The sequence below is a fragment of the Echinops telfairi genome, unplaced genomic scaffold, assembly GCF_000313985.2.
Source record: "Echinops telfairi isolate 266 unplaced genomic scaffold, ASM31398v2 ScPeMD7_5868;HRSCAF=6743_1, whole genome shotgun sequence".
NCBI lineage: Eukaryota > Metazoa > Chordata > Mammalia > Afrosoricida > Tenrecidae > Echinops > Echinops telfairi.
In genome coordinates, this window is record NW_022109768.1 from 1,330,980 (window position 1) to 1,340,284 (window position 9,305).

The window sequence follows — 9,305 nt, forward strand, 5'->3', positions numbered from 1 at the left end:
CTGATGTGCACAGGCGTTAGGAGAGGCGGGGACACACCTGGGTGTGCAAGGGCGTTAGGAGCGGACGGGGGCGTGCCTGGTGTGCACGGGCGTTAGGAGTGGGCTGGTGACTCCCCTGGTTGTGCACGGGCATTATGAGTGGCGGGGACACACCTGGTGTGCAAGGGCGTTAGGAGTGAACGGGGACGCGCCTGGTGTGCAGGGGCTTAGGAGCAGGCTGGGGACGCGGCGCCACCGGCGAGGCCGCCTGGCTTCGAGCGCGAGCAGCGCCGGGCCCGAGGGGACAGTGAGTTCCAGGTGGCCTGCAGGGCAGGCTGCGTTTTGTGTTAGGTAGCTCTGTTAATATTTGTGTAAGAGGGAAGAGTGTCGGGGGGAAAATAATGATTAAAGTTTGGTATTATATTTAACCCCTCTCCCAGTAGCGGAGCTATGTGTTGGCCTGCGATCCGTAAAGTCTGTAGTTCGAAACCAGGCGCGGCTTTGCTGCAGAAAGACGAGGTTCTCTACCTGTCAGGAGCCACAGTCTCTACAGGTGGAGACACCCATGTGTCTTCTAAAGTCTGCGTGAATCAGCACCGACTCATTGGCAGTGAGTTCTGCCAGAGAGTTACATGCAAGCGATGCTTTTGGGTGTATGTGATGCCCTTTAGTAATGCGTTCTTATACTGACAACCCCTTGGGTAGCCATTAAAGTAAATCATGACTGTTTTATAGGCATACAGTCATTTTTTTTCCGAATGAGGAAAAGTGAAAAATAAAGTGTCTTATCTCAATCATCAACTTTACGTTGTATTAATCTGTAACAGCCATGTTTTGCTCATCCTTAAACTCGTTGCAAGAACTATTTAGGATACTTTTATTTGGATTTTCTTTTCGAAAAACAAGTCTGTTTTGAAGATTTGACATTTCTTTCGATGAAGTATGAACATATTTGTAAAGTAATATGTGATTTAGTGTTTATGTGAGACATTTATTTTTGTTTGGCTTGGGGTGGGGGCTGCTAAGGATAGTAATACAAATACTGAGCCGTGAAAAAAGTCTTTCTTTTTTTTAAATATTTCAGTCACCACAAGAGCTGGTCTATTTGAATCAGTCATTCTACATTTTACATATGAGTGGAAAATAAATTTACACCATGTCTGACGACATTTTTAGCACAACTTTGGCATATACAAAGAGTCCAAAAGCCACCAAAAGAACAACTTTCCAGGTAAATGAAAGCACTTTCATTTCTCGGTGATTTTGCAGGATCACTGGTAGCACTGGCCTGTAAGTGTAAGTGTTGCTCAGTTAAGTTGAAGGTCAGCTGTTCAAATCCACCAGCCACCCATTGGGTTAAAGAAGCAGCTGTCAATTCCAGTAAAGATTTATGGCCTCAGAAACTCCATGTAGGGTCACTATGAGTCAAAATCAAGTCAATAAGAATGAGCTGCAATTTAAACACTGCTGTAAGAATGGACATGGAATAATTCTAGAATCAGTATTTATTAAAAAAAACATACATCGAACTAATTTTATGTAGTGATTTTGTAGGTAGGCATGTTTGGACTCCACTACTGGAAATGATTATATATGGCTTTCAGAGTACCAAATTAGACTCAACACTATGCTGTTACTAAGTGAAATGTTCAATCAACAATGGCTGTTTTGAAGAAAAATATAAAACTTGACAAGGTTGGCTCTGGAACATAGCATTAAAGTTTTCTGTTTTGAGACCATCATGGTCCAAACGTAGTCTCTAAATTTGCAAGTTGATTACATCTTTTTCTGTGATATGCAGAAACAAAAGTTCTTAAAAATTAGTACTAGTTTCTTTCAAAATGCCATTTTGTAGCTATTCCTGTCTAAAGTAAGTCCCACTTTATTAGTATTCTCGAGTTCTAATTATAACCTCTCTATCCTGTAGTTACTCTATTTGATGTAGTCTGTTCCCTCCTCCTTAAATGCAGGCTCCACAGGATAGAGATCTTATCTGTCATGCTCTCTATTGATTTCAGGGTTTGGGTTGAATGACTCAGACTTTCAGTGAAGGTTTATTAGATTCATGAAAGTTGTTTGAGGCCATTATTAATTAAGCCATGTTAGTTCAAATAATAAACTCAAAGCATGAGACCTCCAAGTTTGGATGGCGATTGATTTAATTATCTCCTTTCAGGATGAACTAATAAAAGCAATTACAGCTCGATCAGCCAGACAGAGGAGCTCTGAATACTCGGATGACTTTGACAGTGATGAGATTGGTATGTGAGAATATGGAACAGTCAACTATTTTTCTGTTTTTCTCTTTACATGTACACTATCAAAAAAAGAAAAAGACTTAAAACAGTATTGATAAATTCACTGACTTGTGATTTGTAACTACTCAAGAGTAGAACACCACTTGTAATGTTAAAGAAATTATATGCTTGTCCTTTGTCGGTTCTGATATGTACATGGAAATAAAAATCCACTGACAGCAAATTTATAGTAAAAGGATTAACTACCATTGATAAAACCACATGGGAGTTAACAGGTTGTCTTTAAAGCCAACCTTTGGGGATCTCCAATAAGTAGGTGTTATTAGGGACCACAGAACTAAATTTGATACATATCCCAGTCACTGGGGATGTTTGATAAACCTATATATGCCTGAAACCCAAGTTATTCTGATGCTAGATGTCATTAAAAAAAAAGGATTCCCAGGTTTTATGTGCAGTACAGTAATTAGTTATTTGATTAATTTTTATTTCTTTTAATTTGGTAAGCGTATTAACACTTTAGCCTTCTTTTTTAACATATGTTCTAAATTTGAAGTTCAGTGTTTTATTCCTTCAATATTCAATTACTCACTCTGATTTTCTATGTAAGAAAGGATTGAAGCAGCAGTTAAATGGTTGCTGTCTAGTTTAATTAGCATTCTTTATTAGTAGAATCCAGTACTCAGGCTTGGACGGAATAGTATCCCAAATTTTAATGGAAATAGTCAAATTAGCAAGTTCCTGGTTTAAAGGCTTATGGAATTCCCTCCTATTGTAAATGTCCTAGGGCTGTTTGAGCAATACTTAAATGACTTTTTCAGAGCAAACGTACTTGATATATTGTAGACATGCAATTTTAAAAAAATAAATTGATAACATTGAAAATTGCATTTCAAATCCATCAATGTAAACCCTAAGCTGTTTTCTAGAGCTCTAGAGCTAAACCTGAAATAGGTTGGTAACTGTTTCTCCTTGTAAATTCACTTCTGATCATAAAAGCTATCTTATTTAAAAATGTGTAGTGGGGATTGCAGATCCGAGGGAGGGATGTGATGTTCTGTGATCTTGCTGGTTGTGGGTCCTAATCCCCTGCCTTGGCCTCCCTTGTCGAATCACTGCCAAAAGAGGCCTCACCTCCTTGGTGGAGGTGCAAGCAGAGTACTGTCAAGCCCCACCAGCTTCCACTACTGTCTGCCCGTGTTGCCAAAGGGCAATGCCATGGCCCTCTCTCTTGGTGAGCACGGTGGGCCAAAACCACTGCCTTGAGAATCTCCCACACCAGCCTCACCATTGGCCAGGGATAAACCTGCTTTCCTGGTGCTGCCTAAGGTGCAGGAGGTGGGCATAGCCCCTTACAGCCACTTCAGAGCTCAGAGCCTGGGGAGCTGGCATCCCCCGCCACTGGAACCTGTGTGTGCTAAGGGGGCCCTGGTGCGCTGAGTCTGACATTGGGCCACGAACTCTTAGGTCCCAAGTTCAAATTCACCAAATGAGGCTGTTTGCCTCTTAAATGTTTACAGCTTGGGAAACCTATAAGGTTGCTTTGAGCTAGAATGAACTTCATGGAAGTAAGTTGCTCGTATTAGCTGTAGTCCAGTTCCTGAGTCAGTTGGTTCCTGTGTTTTAAGCACTTTAAAGTATACCATTAAAAACAAATTTTTCTTTCACATTTTTCAGTATCTTTAGGTGATTTCTCTGATGCTTCACTAGATGAGCAGCATTCCATTAAGAAAAAATTGAATGACTTTCATATATCAGATGATGAGGAAAAGAGTTCCCCACGCCTATCATTTTTGAAAACTAACAAATCAAGCAGTGATATAATCAAAGGCGAGCCAGTACCCTTCATGAAAACTGATGAGGACACAGAACCTGATGATTGTGGAGATATTGTTGTAAACTCCTTATCTGCGCCTCAAGATAAAGATCAGGACATTGGAAGAGAGGCCGAGAGAGTGAAACCGAAATGCAGAAGTCTTCCAATCAAAAGCACATCGTCAGCTAATTTGTTTGGTTCAGGTAATTACCTTTACTGCAATGGTGTTTATTGAAAATTGGCTTTACCATGAGTCGCAGAATACTTGTTCATCTATATGATAGCTATTCCATATATGGTAAATATTAACAGAAAAAAATCAAAATGTAAGCTTTTCAGTTTTACAGATAAATATCAGAATAACGGGTGTGATAGTTGTTGAGCTGCTAGCCACAAGGTGGGCAGTGCCAATGCAGCAGGTACTCCTCAGGAGAAAAATGAGGCTTTCTGGTCCCTCACAGACGGAAAGCCTCAGGAAGCCATCGAAGGGCAGTTCTACTCTGGGGACGGCTCTAGGATAAACTCCTTGGCCGTGAGTGTGCTTTGAGTTTTAGCGAAAACTCATACTTTGTTTGGATGTACAGTTATATGTTCAGTTGTTCATTTGAGCTTATCTAGTGCCTAATTGAAGGCCAAAGCACGGTTTACTGACCTCTCATTGCAGTTCTAGGAACACCTAGTAGTACAGCCTTGCTTACCACTGGCTTACGACTATTGTGTCAGCTTCAATTTTGAGAGAGAACTACAACAGAATCCTTTATAATCCCCTTCATATTCCAGAGATTAGAGTTATGGAATAATTGTAGCTAATCATTAAAACATTGTTTTGTGTAACCATTTGGCCAGATTTTTTTTTTCTTCTATTTATGTCTTTGAAAGAAGAGACTTTTGCTGTTAAAGAAAGAAATTCTCCATTTGGGCTCTGTTACTTAAAACTTAGCTTCTAAGGCAGTGGTTCTCAACCTTCCTAATGCCAGGACCCATAAATACAGTTCCTCATGTGGTGGTGACCTCCTACCATAAAATGCTTTTCGTTGCTACTTCATAACTGTAATGTTGCTACTGTTATGACTCAGGCGACCCCTGGGAAAGGGTCATTTGACACCCCCCCCCCCAAAGGGGTCGCGACCCACAGGTTGAGAACGGCTGTTCTTAGGGGAAGTTCCTAGTGTGGTGGGAACTTCAGGCCCAAGGGAGCAAATGTGTATTGGGCCTGGGTGGTTTGGTGGTGGCATTCTCACCTCTCACTCGGGGTCCTGCATTAGAATCCCAGCCGAAGAATCTCATGCATAGTCACAACCTGCCTTTCACTGACGGCATCTGTGTTGCCCTGTGTGTTAGACAGGGTTCTCTAGAGAGATAAAGCCAAATTGCTGATAATTTAATATATTTATTTATAAAGAGAATTAGATATATACCAAGAAATGAACTGTTAAATCATACACAGATAAAGATATAATACAAGAAAGAAACAGTTAAATTATAAAGCACTACAAATGGCTCAGTGCAACTCACTCCCGTGAGAGACTAGCAGTCCTTCCAGTCCAGTCTGCTGCCAGATCTTCCTCTATTTATAGAGGAACGGTTTTCAGCAGAGCTTCCAGACAATGAAAATCTCATAAAAGAAGCCTGGGATCTACTTCCAAAAGCATCTAACGAAAGCTCTATGGCTCATGAAGGCCCAGTCCCCAGCCAATCATAGGGAGACTCGGGACAAGCAGAGTTGCAGTCCCTTGTGCCCGTGGTTGCAAAACGGGCTGGCCAACTCAGTAGCAGATAACAACACACATTTCATACTTTGCATGTTAGTGATTAACACCACACAAACATGACTTAGACATATATAAAGGTATTTGTCTGGAAGTCTAAGTACTTTAGGTGTTTAAAATTTTAGGGACCCACCTTTTCTTTTTCCTAATCATCTTAACTTTCAAAAGAGGAGAAGATCTGAGCAAGATAAAATGTTAACACTTGACCCAACACAAGTATAATTATAGGAAGACACATCAGTGTCCATTCTTACTCCACTGTCTATAAGTTATGCATGACCTTGTCAAATGGGTTATGCCTCACTGCCCTCATGAGGAGGAGATTCAAACCCATTCCGTCTTACAGTGTTTTCAGTATTAAAGTGTATACCTCATAAGCTATAAAAGGCTACAAAAATGCAAGCTTAGGACATAATGACTCAAATTTGAGTTTCAAAAAATGTGCCTTCCCAGTGTAGTGAGTGGAATCAAAGAGGAGAGTGAAAGAAACACATTTTACTTGAATATTTGATTCTAATCATTCATTTCCCAAAATGCATTCTGCAAGTTGTTCATGGTATTATGGAGGTGGGGAGAAGTGGGTTACACGTGTTCATAAAAAATTTAAGTGAATTTCTGTATGACAAAAATTCTTATAAGGAAATATGCATGGTGAATATACAAAAATAATTGTATTTAAGCTTAGAAAAACATTTTTATGGATTTTGTTTTTTATGCTTTGCATTGATTCTAAAATGTTTTTCATTAGGTTAATAGAAATGTGAACACTTAAGAGCTAAAAATATCTACTTGGCAGGTGATAGTGTATAATTAAAATATGGTAGATAGCAAAGTAATAATCTATCCATACGACAAAAAACTTACAAATTAGAATGAATAAAAACATATCATGTTCTAGCCACCAGATGGCACCAGGATTGTAAATACTTAACATAAATTTGCAATTCAACTTTTTTAATAAGCATGAGTTATTTGCTGCTCATGAGAGAAATATGAAGACATACTCCTGTAAAGAGTTATAGTCTTGGAAATTCACTGGGGCAGTTCTACCCTGTCCTATAGAACGGAGAGGAGTCAACATTGACTCAATGGCTGTGAGATGGTGATGATTTGCTATCCCGGCACCATGGTGTAATGGGTAGCACATTGGCCTGATAACCATGACGTTAGCCTTTCGAAACCACTAGTCAGCTGCTCAGGGCAGAGATGAGGTTTTCTACTCCCCTCAAGAGTTACCGTCTCGAAACCTGCAGTTCTGCTCCGTCTTGTAGGGTTGCTATGGGTCGGAAACGACTTGACAGCAGTGAGTCTGGTTTTATTTGTAAAACCCTGTGGCTCTGTGGGTTGGTATCAAATGGTAATCTAAAGATCAGCGGTTCAAACACACGGGCCACTGTAAGGGAGGTGGTAGGCTGTCTGCTCCCATAAAGATTTACGATCCTAGAACCCAGAAATGGGGTCCCAGTGAGTTGGAACCAACCCGATGGCAGGGGAGGATGAGCAGTATCCACTTGATGGCAGTTTGGGGTATTGTAATATATGATAATTCCCTAAGCACTATAATCTTATATATTTGGTTATTTTAAAAAAGCATTTAAAATAGACAGGTTTTTTTTCCTTCCTTCCTGATAATTGGGCAATGTTTGTAGAAGTGAAAATTTCATATAAAATAAAGTAAAATCATATTTTTAGGTTTTTCAGTCTAGGTAATAAACACTGGTTATGCACCTAGGGTTAAGCCTAACATAAAGAATTCAGTGAGTATCTGATTACGTGAATGTACGAATTATTCATTCAGGGAAGAAATAATGGTGCTAGAGCTTAACTTGGTCTTTCTTGAAATTCTTAAACTCAAATTTCTGAAAGAGTTTGAAACTTAATTTTTCTTAATGAGCTGAAATATTGCTGAGTAGCAATTAATGCTTCCTAAAAAATGTGTAGAATTTGATTGCCTTCTATATTCTCGCTTATCCATTATAAAATGTGGAGTAACCAGACTGGCGATATAGAACAGCTGCATAGTGTTCTAAATGAATAGTGGTTGCAGAATGCATCCTTTGCAAGACTGGCTAATTTTCTTTCAATATTAAAATGATGAGAAGCATGACCTTTGGGAACATGTGCTTTACTCCAAGGTTTGCTCCTGACTAGCATTTATGATCTTGGGCACAAGACATCTTTGTTTTTAATTATGTTCATCTGTGAAATAAGACAAATAGTCGAACCTCATTCTAGGCCCTGAAGACAATTAGGTGGTATACTGTATAAATGCCTTTATCCTTATTCTTTAACATTTATTTATTTAATCACCTCTTGAGTATGAATACACTATGCTGTACTGTGTTACGAGGACTGTACTGGAAACTAAGAATACAAAATTGAGAAGATAAATCCCAACCCCTTGAGACTTTACAATTTAGTGGAGACAGATACCAGGTACAGGGAAACCCTCAGGAGGATAGGCACCTGTATTTACCTGAGGCTATCAGGGAAGCCTTCCTGGAGGGGATGGTGGTTGTTGCTAAGTGCCATCGAGTCCGTTCCAATCCACAGCGACTCTGTACAGAAGAACGAAACTGCACGGTCTCGCACCGCCCTCACAACTGTTCCTAACCCCGAGTCCATTTTTGCAGCCACTCTGTCCATTCAGCTCATCGAAGGCCTTCCGGTTTTTTGTCTGCCCCTTCACTTTACCAAATAACTTCTCCAAGGACTGGTCTTACCTGACAGTATGACCAAAATCTGTAAGAGAAAGTTTCACCATCCTTGTCGCTAAGGAGCATCCTGGATGCGCTTTTTCTGAGACAGATTTGTTTATGGTTTCGCAGTTCATGGTACTTTCACTGTTCTTCTCCAACACCATACTTCACATGTATTGGTTCTTCTTCTGTCTACCTTTCAGTGTCCAATTTTCACACACATATGAGGCAATTGGGAATAGCATGGCTTGGGTCAGATGTATCTTAGTCCTCAGAAAGAATCCTTGGTTTCCAGTACTCTGAATAGTTCTCATGCAGCAGATTTTCTTAATGCAACATGTCTTTTGATGTCTTGACCACTCTTTCCACGAGCATTTGTTGTGGGTCCAAGCAAAACAAAATCCTTGACAACTTGGATCTTTTCCCATTTATCATGATGTTAGCGATTGGTCCAGTTGTAAGGATGTTGGTCTTCTTTACATTGAATCATAATCCATCCTGAAGGCTGGAATCCTTGCTCTTCATTAGCAAGTGCTTCAAGTCCTCCTCACTTTCAGCAAACAAGTTTGTGTCACCTGTGTATCTCAGGTTCTTAATAAGCCTTCCTCCTGGTGCCACATTCTTCTGCAGATAAACCAGATTCTCCAGTGAGTTGCTCAGCATACAGACTGAAGAAGCATGGTGAGATGGTACAGCCTTGTTGCACAACTGCCTCTTGATCCATGTACAAGTCCGGCATAAGCCCAATGAAGTGTTGTGGAATTCCCATTCTTCTCAAGGCTAT

The 9,305-nt window shown here is 40.1% G+C and overlaps 1 protein-coding gene across 1 annotated transcript in view; it reads left to right on the plus strand.

The window, feature by feature from the left end:
• The first annotated feature begins 905 nt into the window (after positions 1-905).
• The window catches only part of MAP9 (microtubule associated protein 9), a 40,870-nt gene continuing 32,470 nt past the window's right edge, over positions 906-9,305 (plus strand). The window contains exons 1-3 of the mRNA XM_013006171.2: positions 906-1,210; positions 2,156-2,240; positions 3,915-4,256. Coding sequence (XP_012861625.1) covers positions 1,136-1,210; positions 2,156-2,240; positions 3,915-4,256 — 502 coding nt within the window. The 5' untranslated portion in view covers positions 906-1,135. The remainder of the gene's footprint in view (positions 1,211-2,155; positions 2,241-3,914; positions 4,257-9,305) is intronic.